The sequence below is a fragment of the Netta rufina genome (assembly GCF_964035555.1).
Source record: "Netta rufina genome assembly, chromosome: 28".
Taxonomy (NCBI): domain Eukaryota; kingdom Metazoa; phylum Chordata; class Aves; order Anseriformes; family Anatidae; genus Netta; species Netta rufina.
Genome location: NC_140152.1, coordinates 3,756,785 through 3,777,077, shown reverse-complemented (window position 1 = coordinate 3,777,077; position 20,293 = coordinate 3,756,785). Strand labels below are relative to the sequence as shown.

At 43.6% G+C, this 20,293-nt stretch overlaps 2 protein-coding genes across 4 annotated transcripts; one reads left to right on the top strand and one right to left on the bottom strand.

Annotated features, from left to right (window-relative positions):
- Window positions 1-8,166: 8,166 nt before the first annotated feature.
- TMEM38A (transmembrane protein 38A) lies at window positions 8,167-15,074 on the bottom strand. 2 transcript variants are annotated; one of them, XM_084302751.1, is made up of 6 exons: window positions 14,934-15,074; window positions 12,695-12,851; window positions 11,930-12,114; window positions 11,163-11,250; window positions 10,930-11,047; window positions 8,167-10,334 (listed from the first exon to the last, which is right to left on the bottom strand). In XM_084302751.1, exons 1-6 carry the CDS (start codon window positions 14,968-14,970, stop codon window positions 10,119-10,121), a joined length of 801 nt encoding a protein of 266 aa, XP_084158877.1. In that variant the 5' UTR covers window positions 14,971-15,074; the 3' UTR covers window positions 8,167-10,118. The 2 variants fall into 2 exon arrangements, with proteins under 2 accessions (XP_084158877.1, XP_084158876.1); XM_084302750.1 differs by having other exon boundaries at window positions 14,923-15,057.
- A 224-nt stretch (window positions 15,075-15,298) lies between these two features.
- On the top strand, window positions 15,299-17,943 carry SMIM7 (small integral membrane protein 7; the record flags this gene model as incomplete). Of its 2 annotated transcripts, XM_084302752.1 has the most annotated exons (5): window positions 15,299-15,423; window positions 15,517-15,558; window positions 15,708-15,760; window positions 16,488-16,578; window positions 17,134-17,943. In XM_084302752.1, the coding sequence occupies exons 1-5, from the start codon at window positions 15,398-15,400 to the stop codon at window positions 17,147-17,149; spliced, it is 228 nt and encodes a 75-aa protein (XP_084158878.1). In that variant the 5' UTR covers window positions 15,299-15,397. The 2 variants fall into 2 exon arrangements, with proteins under 2 accessions (XP_084158878.1, XP_084158879.1); XM_084302753.1 differs by lacking the exon at window positions 17,134-17,943 and having other exon boundaries at window positions 16,488-16,582.
- Window positions 17,944-20,293: the final 2,350 nt, after the last annotated feature.

Genomic DNA, 20,293 nt, shown 5'->3' with positions numbered 1-20,293 from the left:
AGGACTAATTCAGCTATCCCTGAAGTATATCCAGTGGAATTTATACATTCCATTTATTTTTTTTTTCAAAAGGAATCTAGAAACAAAAGGATGATATCAGCCCTCAGGTCCAGGTGATTGAAGATGGTTAGCCACCTAACTTCACTGAAACCCATACAGCTCAAGCATCCAAACATACTTAAAACAAAAGATTTAAGAAACTGATACAGCAGTATTTGACTCCTAGGAAGTTTCTAAGGGAATGGAAAATCTATTAATATTTCATCTTTTCTCTCCATCCCACATATTTTCGATGGCCTTTGCACAGGACAGACAGGAGAAAAGTGATTTACCTCAAACATGAAGCCTTGCTTCTGACAGAAAGCCTGCACTCCTGGATATGCTTTCTCCAGGAGGGCCTCTCTTTCTGTAGCCATGTCTGCATGGAAGGATTTGTGCAACACAACAGAAGTTAGGAGTTTGGTTTTTACTTTACTTACTTGTCATGTTAGACCTTACAGCAAAAATGCAGCCTGTGTTGCTATCATCTCATCTGGGTAGAGTTTCATGTAGACGACATTCTGGTTAAGTCTCGTAAGACTGCAGTTTCCATGTGTCTGCGGGCTCGTGCCCACGTTACTATGTGAATACTAATATGTGCTTGCTACTCGTATACCATTACAAGTGTATTTTCAAGGTTATATTCAGTCCTACTGACTTGTCACGGTGTTTCTGTTTGCTAATATGAAAACTCTGGAACTGGAAAATTTTGGATTGCATAGTGCAAAACACAATACAGCAGCACTGATTCAGAAAGAACGTATTCCTTGCGATTTATTTCTCCATCCTATTTTAAGACCTCTCAGCCCCACTGTTGGTCATCTCAGCAGTGACAAATAGCCACAATAAAAGGCAATTCTATCCACAAGGAGTCTTTTCATAGAGTCAGGTCTGTGAAATGTTTATGGCCACTTCCCCTGCTGTGCTTTTTGCAAGAGATTATCTCTTTCTAGAAAAATCTGTGTGACACCTTTAAGTGAGGCATTCAGTGAATTAAATCAAACAACAAACTAGAAAAAAAATATAAATTAAGAAGAGAAAGCAAATAGAAGGACAGGTAAGCACATACATGCACACAAACACAAGCATGAGTGCTCACTTCCAGGCTCACGTGCATGCGCCTTCCTCTTTTCACTGTTACACAAGTCTTACATTCAAGGTTAATTTTCACGCCTGCAAAATGAAAAGACAAAGGGAACATAAAGCACATTTTTCTCCTTACATATGTGTTATCATGCAAGATTACAGTTTCTTCAGAACTGGAATATTCTCTCCCTGAAGCTATGTAAACATTCTCGGCACTACGTGATCATGCGATAAAGCAGTACGAGAGGGAATGCTAAAATTAGGATGGGGAATGGCTGTGTCTGCAGCTTTCCTTGGGACTGTTCTAAGTGAAAAGTGATCACTAATGAAGTCTGTGCCAGTGTCAGATGAAGAAGAGGCTCCCTTGGGTTAGGAATTATGTTGTCTGCACTGCTGTCCAACAGGAATCAAGCTCTGTCAGCATAATACCCATAGATTAATTAATTAGCTCTCACCAAGCCTGTATTAATTATGGGAAATCCTTGTGTTGCTTTGCACTCCAGACCCCCTCAATTCCAAACTTTACAGGGAAAGAGTGAGTTTAATTTATGTCCCTGTCTTTTGATGAGACTCCAATCACATGTCACATCTTCATCCCCAAAATTCCTGAAAATCCACTAATTTCAGATTGCCTGCGGTTTTCACACATTCCCTCCAGAAACTACAGCTGTAACCACTTGTGTAAATTCTGACTGTCTGCTCAGGCTGGAAACACCCCGCTGTCCAAGCAGCATATTCATCATGTTACCCTCTACTGGAGAAGATGCTGCAGTATTTTCATTCTTTGGAAGACACTTTTTGTGGAATTGGAAGCTTCTCTAAATCCATGTTTTCTTATTCAAAAAAATGAAGACAGAGTGAATGGTTTTCAGAAGAGGGGGGAAATTGAATTTTGTAATTCCTGAGAATCTGAGTCATTGCTACCCACTGCCAGTTACCACTTTAGGAGCTCAGTCTGGTAACTGTGTCCCAGCAGGCAGAGGAAGTGGGAAATATTTGGATATTATCCAAGAAGGGAAGTTCTTCATAAATATTTCTTGCTGTTACAGTGGTGGCTGGGAATCACACGTGTGTTAGCCAAGCTTGCAAGAAAGCCTGCAAATGCTGCATTGCTCTAGGTTGAATTTGCCTTCGCTGCAAATGCTGATAGTTCCTGAACTAGTGCAGAATTCTGCCATCTCTGACATGTTCTAAGTGCAAATTGGGTGTGACAGAATAAAGCCGTAGATAAAGTGCAGCATCTTCACTTTCAAATGAAGCTACAAGCTTACGGCTTCACTTCTAAGCACAGCAGGGTCACCACGGTGTAACACTTTGCAGACTCACACAGAGTGCCTGATGCGTTCAGCAGCTTCAGGACTTTTCAGCTTATTTACCTGAAAAATCTGAGCTTCTGAAGACTCGGACCAGGCTGGAAGGCTGGACAGGAAGAGGAAATATCTTCCCACGGAGGAGATCCCGGTGTATATCTGGGCTGAAGCTCATGCTGCTCTCTGGACCTCCTCAGCAGAAACTGCTCTTTAAAAAGATGACTAACAGCAGTGAACACCAGTAGTGGTGCCTCTCTCCAGAAAGCTGGCTTGTTCTTTCTTTCAGAAAAGCCGGGAAAAATGTCAGCTACAAACCAGTAATGGTTGAAAATCTGCACTGAGATGTGGGGAAGCTGCATGGCATTCAGAGAGGACAGCATCCCTATAGCAACCAGCGTCTGTCACTTGGGCAGAATCCCCAGGGCCTCTCGCTAAGGCACCAAATGTGCTCCCTACCAGGTGCTGTACACCTGAGGTTCCTTTGTTTGCTGCCCTGGACTATTCTAGAAATACTTGTCTCTGTATTTTAGCATCAGGTAAACACACCACTACTAGTCTCAGTTATGGTTTGGGCACTCTCAGCTATTTGGAGGAGGTTTCTTAATACTCATGAGCTTGCCTACTTCTGTCAAATCGTGTGAGAGGGAGTTTACTACCAGGCCTCAGTTTAAATTGTGCATAATAAATATTCGCCACTACGTGACTATGTTTGGAGTAGGGTATCATCCCCAGAAGACCAGCACGTGAGAAAAGATAAAAAGCGACATTTAATAATTTATGAAAAACAGCAAGGAGGGTAGAAAAAAGAGAAGAGAGAGAAGAAAAAAAAGACTTCCCAAGGAATACTACAGCTCATGGTAGAAATCCAGCAACAGAAGCTGTTTGGCTGTTGCTCCAAGGTGTGGGTTACGTGCAGAATGTGTTGTGGACACCATCCCTGCTCCACCTGCCAGTCCCCCCCTACCAGCTTGTCCCCCAGGGGTGTGTGTGTGCTTCAGTGCTCACCCAGGTGCCATTGGCGACAGGAAACTGCAGCTGCTGGTGGAGAGCAGGTAGTGGGGTCTCAGAAATGCAAAGTCTTTGTCCCAGTGTCCTTGGAATGCACAGGGAAGGAAGAAGGCAACTGGTAGAAACATTTCAGCATGGCCCTGACAGGATAGGTATCTCTGTCTCATTTTCACAGAGTGCTTTTCAATGCCTTTCTTTCCTGATTGTCTGTTTCTGATACTGATAGTGCATTGCTATTTCAGTTTGTTTCTATATATGTTTATTTCTTTATTTGTTTAATATAGCTTTTCCCATAAGAAACTCTGCTTTCTCTCTGTGGGAACAGACCAGTCAAGCAGATTCACTTGCTCAGAGCTGCTTTCTGCTTTCCCATTTTCTCACAGGAGACCATAATCTATTGTTTCTGTGGCTTTTTGCCTTTTCCATGAAAATGAACTGAGCATGTCAGAGAAAACCAGTATCAGCCAGAGCAGCTGCTGTCTTCCTCTTGTTTCTCTCACAAAATGAGATTTAGGAGGCTGGTGTCTATCCCCGTCTGTATCCTCTCTGTATCTCTCTGGCATACAGAGGAATAATTAAAGAAAAATTAGTAATCTGTATTTATGCAATGGTATCCTTTTGCACACAATACTTGGGTAGATGACTATGAAGATTAATCAAGTAAGAAGAGATTAACCGACATCCTAATCTATCATAAATCAAACGGGGAGGGAGATGAAGCCTCTTACCCCAAGAAACTGAAATTACAAAGGGCCTACATTGGGGCTTAGCCTACATTAGTTGAATCTAATCTAAGACAACATTAGGGCTCTAACATCGTGCATTTTTTGATTGTTCTTCATGCCACTGTGATCAAAAATGGCAGTGTAACAGAGGAAAGTGTCAGCTCCATTGAGGCTGCTGAAAGTATACCATGCTGGAGAGGAGGAATCGCAGGACAGCAGACACAGTCTGGAGGATGAGGACAATTAGAGGCATCCAGGCAAACCAAAACATGGAAGATATCAATGAGAAGAGATGTAAAAACCCCTTTTATTCAAAACAGAATGCTTGAGCCTTGGGATGCGTCTCAGCAACACTCTGGGATGTGCTGTATGCATCTCACGCTGCAGATACTTGTCACTATTATTGATGACACCAATTCTTGTCACCAACAAATCCACTGATTCAAGCAGTTGGTTACAGTTGGACCTAAAGTCCCCAGCTAGCAGATATTTTTTTTTGCAAAGTCAAGATCTGCCAGCACTATGGAGAAGGGTTGAGGACTGAGATAATTGGAAAAGAAGCAGCTTGCTTTCTGCAGGAATGCAGCACATTACTTTCTGGTGAGCAGGGTGTTTCTGTAATTAGCAAATCAAAACCAAACAAAGTCAACCAACCAAATCTTTTCCAGGGCCATTCTGGATTTCCTCAGGCTATAAAAATGTTTAAGCCTCTAAACATATCAGACCTGTTTTCCTGCATTCCACATCTACAGCTTACTTGTACCCTAAAGGTAAGATGAAATCACTATCTCATACTGATTCTTCCTAAAAGATTACAGTTGCAAGCTCTCTAAAGAAATTCTTCCCTAAATTCTCTTCTGGAGCATAAAGGAAACAGATAAGCATTGGGATAGAAGATAGCATAAATGGTACTTTTTCAGGGAAAATGTGTGAAAAATGCAAATGCTAGTGCAAGTGTAAAAGAGAGGCCAGACTCAAAGATGTTGATGAATGTTGCTCTTCGCACTGTCACAGCGATACACTTCCCTTCTTTGTCACAAATGTCATCACAGAGGTGAAGTGAGGAGCAACTGTGAGTCAGTGGCAGCGTGGGCTCTGCCATGGCAGGGAACTTGTTTTCTCACCGTCTGTCTGTTCTGTGAGCCGTCATCCCCCACAGCTCGCTCAGAGACTGCTGCCTTTACAGACCACATGAGGACAGGATTAAATTCTTAGCTGGGAGGTAATTTTGTGGGTGTTTATCCAGCGAGGACCATGCTATTGGTATCTGATGAAACCCAAGCCCTTTTAATTGGCCTTTCCTTACAGTGGATGGACATACGACGAACCATGTCTCCTTGCAGCCAGTAGTAAGAGCATCCTAGAGGCAAATATCAACCCTCTGTGTGCAGAGCAATGGTCTCAGCTTTGCTATCCACAGCATATTTCCCCCGTTGCTAGTAGTTTGCCTTGTCAGTGTCCTGTCCTCCTTGTAGAGATGGGAGGTCATGCTAAATCCAAACCATCTTTGCGAGCTTTCTAGAAAATCTCTTATCTATTTATATTCTGATTTCTTGTTATTTTGGTAAAGAATTAAAATATCTTGATAAGAGAAAAATCCTTGCTGCAGCAAAAAGCTACGTATCTAAGGTCATAGGAAATGCCGTGTTATACCAGCCTGACCTTCCACACAATCCTTTTTCTTTTGTCTTACGATAGCTAAAGTTAGGTCCTTTAAAGCAGTCAGCTATACCTAAGGGCCCAAATAAAGATTTGCTACTGTGAAGTGCATAACGCTGTATTTTTTAAGGCTTCTGTGTGTTATTTGGTCTGATGTTCACAGCACTGATCTAGCATTTTACAACTTTAAAGCACCATACAGCCATGAACTAGGCTGCAGGAAGAAGCAGCAGGCACTTCGCAGCTCATCACTTGCATGTTAGTAAAACCCTGTGTTAAAAGTGTTAAAAGGCACAGCTTGTCTATGGCTCAGGAGATGGCCAAGGTAACATCCACCTTTATTGTCTGGGCCTCTTCTCCTAGCTGTATTATATAATTTGGTTACTCTTTGAACAAATTATGAACGAGTGTACATACTGTTGATAGTAATAAAAGGAAAAGAGAAGACCAAAACCACAGGTTGCTCGAGCCTGAGGCTCTGTTGGCTTTGCCCTTTCTCACGCAAGCTCGTTATTATAGAAATTCTCTTCTTTTGGTCTCCCATTTTTTTTACTTCAGTTCGCATACTGTGAGGAATAATTTATGTTTTCTGCAAATTTATCCTATATTTTGTTGTTTTTCTACAAGCATAGAGGAATGGTAGAGCTTTCCCTATCCGTAACGCTAATCTGCAACAATGAAAGCTGTAGACACTGGTTCTGGCTCTCTATGTAAGAGGGAAACCTGTCAGTCAACAAGAAATGCTGACAGCAGCAATTGAAACACTTTGCTTTTTCCATCAGGCAACCAGGGCCTCTTTGAGGATTAAGCCTATTGCTAAATTTAGCTACATCTCACTATAGAGTTAGCATCAGGAGTTATCAGATCAGAACTTCTTTGGAAGCAATGACGTCTGTCCCGTGGAAGTCTAAGCCCTGGCATGCGTCTCATACCCTGTGCTGCAGCAGTTTGGAGCTGGGAACATTCTGCACAGCCGGCACAGCATGGGACCCCTTAGACGTGGCAGGATTTTTCAAAGCACTTGCAGCACATACACTCATCTGCCTGCTCTTGTTTATTGTTCTGTCTGGGTCCTGAGTGAAATCTGTTCCTGAGAAATGGAAGTCATGGGAGAGAGGAATGGTTAAACCACATGAAAAATTTTAGTGCTTTTTTCCTGGAGGTTTTGTTTGTTTAAAATATGCATTCGGTTTGCACTGACCCTTTTTTCTATTGGTTGGGTCAGGCATGGACTTTAAATCCCACATTCCAATGCAACTTAAGTTCTCAACTGCTCTGATAAGAAGTATTAATAAACTTTTAAAAGAGTTAGATCTGGGGAGAAATAAAAAAAAAAAGTGGAACCAATCCAAAAAATAAATAGCCTTTTGCTGGTCCTCATTTAGTCAGCCAAGTAGTGAGTTCTCCTCTTCCCTCCAAACTACATGCCAGAGCCTTAAGGAGGAAGCGTATGTACTGCTAAATAAGAGATTTAGCTCAGAAGTGTATTCCCTGAAGTGTAGAAGCCCCGCAGAACCCTGTGCCCCTACAGCAGTGGTTAAAATACACTACTTTTGAAATAAATGTCTTTGCTAGCTAGGATGAAGGAGGCTTGTCTGGAATTGTACCAAAGGTCACCAGCGCTGAGCCATGGAAATTCAAGAAAGGTTCCGTATCTCGCTATGAAAGACTTCCCTAAGTGAAAGTTGTGACCTCAAAGTTGTCTTCTTGATAATCACATTCCAGATGAGGAATTTTAAAGGTGTACAGAGCTTTAATTTTAACCTATCTCAGAATACTTCTCCTACCTGTTCTTGGTTAGCAGCTGATTTCACTCAATCCAAAATATTTCGAAGAGCAAGGGCTCTGGCTCTTAGAAAGCAGCAGCTGTTAACAGTACCACGCTAAATGAACACATCCATTCAAAGCATTTTGATTTTTTCGTTTGTTTCAAACAGAAATACTGAAACTCATATAGATACGCTAGAATTGTGTTTGTGTGGTTGTGCACACGTGTGTATACATACCTGTCCCAAGTGAATGTCCCCCTCCATCTTTTAGTCACAAAAGGAAAGATGGAATCAATTGGTATAAGCACCAGCGGGACTAAGTTGGAAGTTAGTTTCTTTATATCCCTGCCTGAAATCTCAGAAAATCTGCTTGGACATAACACTACAAATACAACAAAGGCAGTGGATCTTTCACCATATTGTTTCCCTTTATAATATACTCAGACATACTTGTAGGACATACATGAGTCAAGTTAGAATCACTGTCATTGGGCCAAGGAGACTTTAACGCGATCAAGGAATGTGTGGCTTCCAAGACTGGCGACAGTAAAAGAAACACACATTAGTTCCTCATGTGCCATTGGACAGAGTCACTTGATAATTTTTATTTTGTTAAGGGCTTTTATAAAGCAAAATCCCCCTTGATTCAAACACCTCATAAAACATTATTTATAGTCTTTTGCATGCTAGTGATACATCAGGTTTCAGTAGATCAGTAACTGCAAAATTGAACGGTTGTCAGGTAGAAGATGTTTTCTACTGGAGGGAAACCCACAAGTTAAGGCACTTTCTGAACCCAAGCCCACAAATAATTTGACCTCTTTTACTGGCTTTCATCTGGTTTTATACAAGAATCTTTTTTTGTTAATTATCTTTTCTTTTTTTTTTTTTTTTTTTTTTTAAATTAACCATCAGTTTTGATTTGGGAAATAGGGACAAAAAAAAAAACAACTTTTCTTAAATCCTCCAATTTATATTCTCAGTTGCAAAATGACAGCAGCAATCCTTACTGCTGGGCATGGTGACACACTGCTTAACTAAAAGCCCAATTCTAAACCCCCAAGCATGCCTTCTCCATTGCAGTGATCCCAGCCATTGGTGATAAAAAACAAAACAAAACAAAACAAACAAACAAACAAAAAACTCAGAATGAGTTACAGTCTTTAGGGCACAATGCTTAAGATGACACTTCTGAAAACAAAATCAGTTACAAGAACAGCTTAAAACTAGCCTAAAAGCCAGTATTCACTAAGCAGAACATGAACAAACTGACAGACTCCTCCCTGAGCCATGCAAAGCATTTCATATTCTTCCTCACTCATTGGGCATGAGCTGCTTTCACAGACGACCAGGCCAAAAGGGACCTATAAAGAATAGTCAATTTCTTCAGCTGGTGTAGTTTTAATCAGCTGGTGTGAAATCCACTTCTTCAGCCCTTATATCTTACTTTAAGACTATAAGAAGTGCTCCTTCCTGCATACAGTAAGTGTTCAGGCTGTCTCCTAGCACACCAAAATCAATGCTTCAAGCACAGCTTAGGACCATACTTAGAAGTATCCAATTCTCCTGTATAAAGATGCAAAGCTTTAAAAAAGACGATTTCAGGTCCATTCATTAGGTACCCCGACAATTATAAATAAATAGTAATAAATACCTATTTACACTCACACACCCTTCTTATATCCCACAGCATTACAAAACAAACCAGAACCATGCTTCTTCCCCAGGTAAATACAGTCAGGTTGGAGGTGGGACACACAATTATTAACAGTGCAGCACTACACAACAGTTGAGGATAGTAACAGTACCAATACATAGCACTTAAGAGCATTTTACAGCTTCAAAGGTCTTGCAAAGACTTAGTTAAGACAGTGAAAATGTTACATCCATTGAGAATCGAAGAGAGCTTGGATGAGAAAAAAAATGTAGTTTCACAGCATAGAATTTGGCCAGGACACCAGACTTGATGCCCTTATTGCATATAAAATGTCACATTAATTGGAGATATGGCAGATGTGGGAGCTAGGAAAAATTAGATCAGGCTCATGAGAGACCATTTAATTTCCTTGAGCATGAAATCCAATTTCCACATTGATTGTGTCTAAACAGTTTGTTGTTTTGGTAGACATCAAAGAGGTCAATGAAAACTCACAGGAACGGAAGAGTTGCAGGAACACAAACCATTACCTCCATTCATAAATACACACAGTGAAAGATTTCACATCAATTGAAAATGCTGCATCAATTGCATGACGATTTAGGAACTGACACCCACTTATCATCCTGGCACAAATCTACAAATCCCTGAAAATATGATCAGAATAGAGACAGACAAAGAAGCAAGCAGCAACACAGAGAGCTCAAATGAAATTCAGGGACCTGCCTGGCAGTGTCCTGGCTTCTACCTCTCCTCTGAAGTCTAAGACAACTGGAGGATAAAGGAGGCCACAGGTGGCTTTGAGACACAGCTCTGGAAGAATTTTCTTGGCCTATTTCCTGTTTGGTTGTTGTTGGTTTTTTTTTTATTCAGCTTTTTTTGCTTTCCGTTTCCTTGTGCCTTCATTTAGCTCCTCTTTTGACTTCACAGGAGGAGGCGGTGGATGGGAAACCTCATGGGAGGCCCCGTGCTGATCATGACTGGTGTGTCCGCTAGAAACTGAGCCAAAGAAAACTGGGCAGATGAAGCCTTCCACTGGAGCAAAAGGTGAGGCATGAGAGTGAGTCGCCGTCATGAAAACCTGCCACACAACAATGGATACCTGGAGTTAAAAACCTCATACAGCAGCTACAAAAGGCTAACTAGTAAGGAGCAATCAACTTATCCCAGATCTTGTAAGAGGCCCTATTGATACATAACTTGAGGCTTTATCACAAGGATCTTATAGCACACTACCTATATGATGGAGAATTTAGCTTATAGTTTCCTGAGCAGATCTTTCCTGGTACGTACAGCCAATGCCTTCAATAGTGGCTTAGTAAGGTTACCAAAGCTAGATGCAAAGAACTAGTCCTAGTATCTCACTAACAGAAACTGGTGAGTGCTTTCTAACTGCACTGGGGAGTACCTCATTTCATCACTAACTTTCCTGAAAATAACTTTCAGTTCTTCACTTCATTATGAAGTTAATCAAGCAAACATTCTGCATGGGCAAGCAAAAGATGGGCACCTACAAGGAAATTCTAGAAAGTTAGAAGCAGAACCCACCAAACAAGACATAAAGCAGCATTCCCAAGTCAATGTTTCAGTTTAAACTGGTGAACACCCCCAGCTTAATTCTGTACCCTTTCTCTGGTTTTGTAGAATTGTTAGTAGCAAATCTACTGTCAACTTACCTTGCAAACTATCATGAACATGGTGAAAAAGAAGATGAGGTTAGCTTCAGAAACAGGGAGCCAGTGAGTTTGTTGCAGAGTGAAAAGGACTGTGCCATACAGACTAGCTTTTGTAGGGCTAGAAGAGAAATAAAGAACTTGTCTAGAAGGTTTGTGTACTTTGCATCTGGTCCTGAAGGGCTCTTTAAATTCCATTTTCAGTCTGACAGAAAACGTACAGGATAGCTACTTACAAGGACATATGAAGAATTTCATTTGTTTCTGGCTTCCAGACCCCACGCAGCAGTTGCTCGAAGTTAGACATCAAGGCAACACCAGAACCTGTGAAACAGTAAAAGCAAACAGCTAGAACGTCCACACATCAGAAGAGAGCTCTGCTGACTCCTCTAGATGTCCCAGGGGAACAAAAGTTTCATGACTTTCTTCCCTAACTTAAAAGAAGGTACCCTAAAACAATGGAGCAGGAGAAGCGTTACTAGCTTAGAGGTTGGAGTAGATGATCTTAGAGATCCTTTCCAACCTGAAAATCACAATTCTATTAAATGTTTTCTAGATTCCATGAATTGTTTCCTGATGGGAAAAGGGCATTTGCCTCTGTTCTGTTTACTGATGCACAAGCACTTACTACAAATACAAAACTAAAGGAAAACCGACTAGACCATTTCAACACTGAAAGAATCCCCCTGCAAAGATACAGACAAGGCCAGAGACAGTAGAACACAGGAGAGAGAATAAAGAATTCCTCAGCTCTGCACCCATTAGTGACTCCTAATTCTTCATGCCTCCATTAAAGTTAGATGATGACTCAGTTGACAACCATTCTGCAAGTATGAATAAATGTGTGTTCCATGGAATGTGATTAACTGGAGCCAGCTGACTAACCAGCCTGCTGGTCAGCACTGAGTGATGTGGTGACCTTAAGCTTCACTCTCAGACTCTCCCCATCCCTCTCCACAAGGCTGGGTGCACCCCTGCTGCTTTAGAGTATCCCAGGCGTCACCTTTGACCCATCCAGTAGCCATCATAATAAACCACCCGTGGTGGTATTGGTGATGAGCATGGTGGACCCCGGCTGCAATTTTGCGAACTCTGACCACTTCCTTCATCGCCACAAAGATGAGCTTCACAGGCAGAAAGCTAACACACTTGTAGAAGAGGTTCATGGGACAGAAGAATATCAAGTACCTGGAACAAAAATGCAAGGAGTTTAAGGACCCATTTGTTCATCTTGACCTGCGATGTATGGAGAGGATAACGAATACTGCGGCGTTAGCCTGAATTATGTCAGAAAGAAAGAAATGCTGGTTCTGTCATGCAAAAGCACACACAACCCCTACACACTGAGGAAATTAAACTTGGAATAACTGTGGTTAATTTGTGCACACTTCACTAATACAGAGACGATGACGCCCCCAAATCTTCACTGTGTGCCGCTCTCCTGCTATATGTGGTATCAGAGCAGTGCCTGCTGCTTTTGTGGTTTGGCCACGGTCCAGCTGTGGCAGCTATGAATAGAAGTGTCCAGCAGTGTGATTGGCCCCCACCTGTATTATCATTAGACAGCTGGTCAGAGAAACTGGAAACTAGATCTAGAAATACAAAAGACTCACAGACTACTTCATACCACCTCCACTTTCCCTAGTTCATCCAAACACGATAATACATGTGTCACACAAACAGAATACCTCCCTTCTCATACAAGGTTTTTGTGCACAGCCAGCAGTGTCTTATGCTTGGTAAGGGAGATGAAGCACAGAGGACTCACCAGATTGCTGTGGCCAGGATGACACTGGAGTTATTACTGAAGTAATGAATAGGTGCTTCTCCAAGTAACAGATCAGCAAGTATGTAACTTCCAAAGCAGTGGAGCATAGCACAAAGCCAGGAGGCAAAAGGGCTCTTACGAGACATCTCCACGGCTCCTGTGAAGCAAATTCTAAATGAGAAGATGAATTCAACAAACAGGCAGAAACTTAAAGACCTTCTAAGACACTTGCCTTGCACGTTCTCCAACAACAACAAAAAGTCAAAGAAAAGTGCTTGTAAAACAAAATGAAAAAAAAAAAAAAGCGTATTCTGTGAAGCCTGAGCAGATCTGTACCGGATAGAGTCAAGATATGATACACGTGATCACAGCTTGCAGGCCCCCCATAAGGTTTCATATCAACGGACTCATTAGAAGTTTATGAATTGGCTAAGAGTTTATCTCCTACATTTGCTCCTACTTACTGCAATCAGAAAGAACATTTTTTCCCCTTGAAATCAATGTATTTTTACAGTCTAAAAATAAAATGCATACTAGTACCATTCTCTCCATTGCTTCAACCTAGGTGCCCTCTAGAATTCATGAACAATCTGTTTCAGCTCTTTCATTCATAAGATAACCTGTAAAAATAGAACAGTCATTCTTAATCTTTATTTGAAAGAAGGGGATTTGAGGATTCTTCACTGCTCCTGTGCTACTTCACAAATGCCCTCTAAGTTCAGAAAAGACAACTAGATATTAAAACAGTGTTACTCTTTGGTAATACATTATGGTCTCCTCCCACAACCTCCTGTCGTGGGGTAGGAATTTTTTTGTTTGCCTTTTTTTTGATTCCCCTAGCCATTTTCGTCCACTGCTGTGATTCTTCAAGGAAGTTTCTCAAGAACATAAATTCTGTAAGATTCTTTCATCGCCTTAAACTGATTCCTGAGTCTTTTATGTAGTGTTTCAGATACCTAACTAACAGTGGCCCACCTTACATAGCAGTAAGTGAATCAGCGTATGCTAGAACTATGACTACTCAGACTCTTCCATCCCCAAAGACATCTGAACCAGCTGGAGAGACAGTGGAAGCGAGACAGCTGCAACAGCCACGATATGGAGCTGGTTTTGTAGGAACCCAAAGTTTAGCTTGAGGCTTCAAATTAATGACACTTATTTCTCTTTGGCTCCATTAAGCCACGCTGTTCCCACGGAGGAAACAGGACATTAGTGTCCTAAACCCGCTCTTCAGTACAGGAGCTGTGTGGGATGAGGCAGTGTAGGAATCTAGTGAAAAATACACCCCAGCCATATGCAGTCCAAGTGGATTACCAGGCTCTTAGAGGTATTTTCATGAGAGTTGCCTGTTAACTGTCCCGTTCAGGACTTAATGCTGGAAGACAGCTGTAAGTGATCAGGCCTCGAAAAGCCAGCACTTCTGTTTACATGGAGTTTAAATAGAACAGCATGTCGCTTGTACAGCGCGCAAATCCGACAACGGGAGGACTTAAAAAACTATACCAAAGCAGCTTTTTTTTTCCTCAGTCATCGGGTGATTACACTTAAACTGTTCACAACAGAGCAGGAGGGGTGCATGCAGTATCTAGAACACAGCAGAGAAGGCAGCAGTTGGAAAAAAACAAGGCGCAGTCAGACCGCAACGGCGGAGAAAGCGAAAGCTGAGATGCAAATCTATCGATCTTTACAAGATAGGCCCAAGGGAACAAACACAGCAAGGTCATCTAGGGTGCTGAGAACAGCTTACGGCTTGGACTAGAAGGTGGAAAAAAACAAGCTTTGACTTACAGCCTTTTTGCGTATAAACAGGAGGGGAGCACAGACACAAAAATAGAGAAGTAACCGGACAGAAATGCAATGCTAAGTCCGGGGACAGCAGCTCAGGGACTGGGTTTAGACCCCTAACGTGGTCGGAACCCAACAGGGACTGGGATTAGACCCTTAATGTGGTCGGAACCCAACAGGGACTGGGTTTAGATCCTTAATTAACGTGGTCAGAACCCAACACTGACTGGGTTTAGACCCTTAACGTGGTCGGTCCCCACCTTAACTACACCACGAGATGGCTTTGAGGGAGCCCCTTCCCTCTGCCCCCACAGCGGTGCCGGGACCCGAGGCTCTGCCTCAGCCCGCAGCCGGGGGCCGCCGCTCACCCCCCCACACCGCTGACAGAGGGGCCGTGGCCGGGCAGCCCCCGGCTCCCCCCCGCTTTCCCCGCCCGCACCGACCTGGCTCGTACTTGAGGTAGAGCACGGAGACGATGAAATAAGCCGCATCGAAGAGCGGAAAAACGGGCAGGGCGGCGAAGGCGGCCGCCAGCTCCCCGAGCTGCAGAGCTCCCGCTAGATCCATGGCAGCAACCACCGCTCTCCGCCACCTCCACCGCCACCGCCGGGCCCGTTCTCCGCCTCCTCCCGGCCGCCCCGCCTCGAGGGCCGGGTCCGGGGCGCGGCTTCGCCTCTAACGGAGCTCGGCGGCGAGAGGAGGAGGCGGCGGCGGAGGCCGGTCTCGAACCCGGGTCCTCAGCGCGGACCCCGCTACTCAGCGGGCGGCGGGGGCGCGCGTGTGGAGCCTCCGCTCCCGGTGCCTCAGAGGCGGCGGGGAGGGAACGGGGACAGCGGGGAGGGAACGGGGAAGGCGCAGGCGCTGCCTCTCCCTCTCCGTGCCCCTGCCCTTTCCGTTTCCGCCACCGTTTCCGCCGCCATGATCGGGGATCTGCTGCTCTGCGGGTAACGGGGGCCGGGCCCGGGGTGGCGCCGGGGTAACGGGAGGTGTGAGGGGGGTCCGGCCGCGCCTGACGCGCTCTCTCCGTCTCTCCTCAGGACGCTGCTGGTGAACGCCGGCGCCGTGCTCAACTTCAGGCTGTGAGTAGAGGGGTCGTGGTGGTGGGGGGGGGAGGCGTCGTTCCCCATTTTTTTGTCGTTTTGGGGGCTGTCGTGGCTCTGCCGGCCCGGCTCCGGGCCTCCCCCGGGGGCGATGAGCGCTCGGTAACGGCCGCCTCGCTGTCCCACAGGAGGAAGAGAGACACGGAGGGCTTCGGCGAGGAGTCCCGGGAGCCGACAACCGGTAACGGATGGGACCCGCTGCCGGTGCTGCGCCAGCACCCGCGGGTCGCCTCCGCTCAGAGCCGCGGGCACGGGGCAGGAACGGGCGCTTTCTGTAGCAATTTCTCGATCAAAGCACGTTTTGTGGCACCACAAGTACAAGTTTAGCCCCCTTCCCCCCCCCCTCCCCATTCGTTTGAGTGTCAGTTGTTTTCTGGCTGGAATAAGTGATTTACAGCTAGCTAAAATTTGCAACCGAAAATTTGTCTCCATGACACCTACGTGAAGGAGTGACAGTTGTCGATTTTGACCTCAAACTGGTGACTTGAGAAGAAATATAAAAACATACTTCTCCTTTTTTCTGTTTTCTTCTTATTTTCCTTTTGAAGTGTAGGTGCCTGTGGTGCAGAGATAACACTGCCTGCAACCTGATTTCCATCTGCATGACACGCACACACCTTGCTCCTTTGTAGTTCTGCTGAAGGAGACAGAAGGCTGCAGACTGACAGCAGGCTGTCCTTCCCGTTTTAAAAGTGACCCCTTTTTATCACGTATTGTTTATTTTACTAACCATTCACAGTAGGGATGTACCAAACGTAGCATGGAACATACCTAAAATTTTAATTTTGGTTATTTTCACCTTTTTGTATTTTTATGTTCCTTCTGTTTTTCAAGTAGTGTTGAAAATGTGACTTGCCAATGTATGAGGTATTTTTCACATCGAAGTTTGTTTTCCTCTTGATTTTTAGGTGATAATATCAGAGAGTTCTTGCTGAGTCTTAGGTATTTTCGAATCTTCATTGCCTTGTGGAATGTCTTCATGATGTTCTGTATGATTGTGTAAGTAGATATGTGCAGCATCTTGCCACTTGTTTATTGGAAGTCAGATACTTCTGTTTTTTTCTTGTGTTTCTTTTATGATCTGTCTCCAGCTCTCTCCCACTCTCATGTTCCATAATTACATCTCATTTCCCTCATCTCCTTTGATCTTCAAAACGGTGTTGGCTGATCTCATATGTTTTTTGCTTATATAGACACCGTTAGTGCATGAAAACCTCTCTGCAGTGTGCAAGTCCTTCAGCCTTAGATATGACATCATTTGATTCAGCATTTCAGTGTTATTGTAGTGATGTTGTTCATTTGGGGGTGAGGTGAAACTACCACATAATAGAATGGAATCAGCCTTGAGAGTAGTCTCTGGAAACTTCAGGTTTTAGTTGTGATAGAAAGGCTAGCAGAATACCTGCTTGCTTTTCATTTGCAAAGCTGTACGCTCTGATGTAGAGCGATACTGATCAGCAGACGAGCGCTGGTGTTTCAAGCTGGAATGGCATTGGCATGACTGTTAGGCTGTACCTGGTTCTCATCTACTTCTTTTTCTGTTGCATCCACTAGGTTATTTGGATCTTGAAAGTCATCCACAAATATGGCTGTTAACTTGGAAGAGACTTTTGGCTGGAAACGTAACTTTTCTATGAAGTAAAAGATGATAACGCTTTCAAAATGCAGCCCTGGGACTGTGGCCTGCTCTTCGGTACAAGCTCCTAACACATTCAAGGGACAGGACACGTTCATCCTCCTCAGCCAGTCATGTAATAATGTGGCGTATGCTGGTTCGCTTGCTCCGGGGAGTGAGCCTTTAGGCCCCTGAACCAAAATCTTCAAAGTATTTCAACCTCATTGAAATAAAGAGAACTTTAAAGTGGTTAGCTAGGCTTAGAGTGCGGTGCCTAGTATGCAGGGTAGAATTGAGGCACAACTGAAGACCACAACTGTAAAACTCTGCATTGTTGGTCACTCCCAGCTCTTGATGTGTCTGCTAATGTCACCATTGTCTAGGTCACTTGGAAGTCACACTTCTTGATTGTCGTTTTTGTAAAGTAGAGGGAAGTATTCCTGTAACTTTGAAAAAACTTTTCATTTTTTTCCTCAGTATTCCATTTTTCTTTGGAGAAACAGAAAAGGATTATTTAAAAAAAAAAAAAAAGGATTCTCACTTTCTCACATTTTTCCTAACAAAACGCTTTTCAAATTAAAATTTCAAAGATTTTTTTTTTCCTAAGCAATATGGAAGGGATTTTGAATAGATAAATAGCAAAACTAATTCTATAAGCCAATCCTACAGTTTTGGAATCAGTTTGGATTTGGTTGAATAAAGATGTTCTATTTAAGAGTAAAAATAAATTGGATGTTGTGTTCATTCTGGTACAGGAAAAATTAATTCGCTATTGGTGTTTTTTTTTTTTGTTTGTTTGTTTTTGAGAAATTTTAACTAGTCTTGTTAACGCATCTAACTTTTTGTGGTATTTTTTATGTTAAATTAGCCTTCTTCATCCCTAACGGTCCCTCACCAGAATAAAGAGAGTGTGGTGCTGGTTATCTTTTAAAAAAACAAACTGCAAACTCTTATTGGCATCTACTCAGCCACATTTTTTTTTAAGCTATATGACTCGAGGAGGAGGTAGACCTTGTATAAATGGTTTTAACACCTGGGTTTCAACAAACACCTTGAATTTTATCTGGGTGCAGTCAGGTAGTCAGACACAAGTGTTGTGCACTTAAAGCAATTCACTCCAGGGAGGCTCTTTTGTATGACCTGAAGCCTTTGAGCTTTCTTCTGAAGAGGGGTAGTTTAAGGGAAGATGCCTTGCAGTAATGAATGTAGAAGAATGTATGGATAAAAGGATCCTGCAAGCACGGTTTGAACTGCAGAGATTTAAGATCCTAGGTTAAATTGAACACTCTTCTAGGTCTTGTGTGTAATTTCAGTGGTTTTCATTTTAACCTTTTTCCATTTTTTTAAAATGAGCAAAAAGAGTAGCATGCTACCTTGCCTTGGCAATCTAAACAAAATCTAGTGTTTTATGTAATTTTTGGAAACATTTTCTCCCAAATAGTCATTAATCCGAGTCTTCCTCAGTGAAATGCAGACGAGTGGGGGTGCGGGAGGTTTAATTGCTATTGTGCATAAGCCGCTAGAGGGCCCCTGCAGTCAGCAGAGCAGCATCCAGGGCTCATTTTCAGACTGGGTTTTAATTCTTACTCCGAAAAATGGTTGATCCTGTGCAGAGATGACCTGCTTTCCGAGCGACATGTGGTGAATATGGGAAATGGAAGATGACCAAGCTGTACTGGTAAGGAATATGGACAGTTTTATAGCTCTAACTAGGTAATATGGATTAACAGCATGCTGCTGCCTCACAATTTCAATTTTTCCAGAGAATAAAAGTTTTAAAGTTGTCATTCAGCTCCTATGCACGTGCTTTAAAAACGACTAATTGGTTTTAAGCTGCTCTTAATATGCTTTGGGACATCTAAATGCTGGGCTGATTGCTTATTCTGTGTGATAGAGGATGGCTTTCAGTGGAAGCTGTTTGTTACAGCTGCTTTTGTACCAAATCCAATTTTGTATTACACGCTTCTGAAAACCTGAGTTTTTAATTGCACCGTCTTTAGAATCTACAGAGAGCAAAAGTGGGAAGGTAAATACATCTTTAGAAAGAACCATTTGTTCAATTTTTGTAGGGTTAATTCTTCCCAGCTAATACCTGTGCAGATTACAAGGGTTGCCTTGCCCATTTTTATGAATCTAACGAAAATGTGAGGTTCTGTCAGCAAAAACTTTTATTTCTTAGTCTTTTGTGCGTTTGGAATTGGAAATAACTTCTTTAAGGACACATTTGAGATTTCACAACTAAAAAGACTGCATTACCTTCCTCGTAATCCCTAATAAGACCTCAAAACAAACAGATTTTGCACAAATGTCTGTATATCCTTTAATATCTAAGCAGTGGTCATGTGAAGAGATGGGGAGAGCACACTGAGATGAGGAAAGTTGATTTTCAACTGGTACAGAACTTCAGGCGGTTCCTTTTCATTTTCCAGCTGGCCCTAAACCACTCGCTGAACCAGGGCTTTCCCTGCCACCCAGCACTGCCTGGGGATTGCTCTCCAGGCTCTTCAGGCATATGATTCTATGATTTCCTCCACATTTTGGGCATTTTGCAGAACTGTAGAATGGTTGAGGTTGGAGGGGACTTCAGGAGATCACCTAGAGCACATTGCACAGGATGGCGTCCAGAAGGGGGTTGAATCTCCAGAGGAGACCCCACAGCCCCCCCTGGGCAGCCTGTCCCGGTGCTCTGTCACCCTCACAGCACAGAATTGTCCCTTCAGATTGAGCTGGAACCTCCAGGGTTTCACTTTATGCCCCTTGCCTCTCCTCCTGTCGCTGGGGCCACCTGAAAAGAAACCATCTCCATCCTCCTGCCACCCTCCCCTCAGACACACGTTCACGAGACCTCCCCTCAGCGTTTCAATCTCCCCCATATTCGGGGCGTTTCCCCCATATTTCATCCATTTCCCCCCCCCCCCCCCCGAACTCCGTCGCGCCTCTCTGACGCTCGGAACCTCCCCCACAGCCTTCGAGCTACCGCTGCGAGCCGCGAGGACTCCCCGTGAGGCGCTGGGACCGGCGGCCGCCGTCAGCTGCGGCCCCGCTCCCCTCAGCCCCGCGGGCGCCCGCGCTCCTCCTCCCTCCCCCCCCCCACCCCCT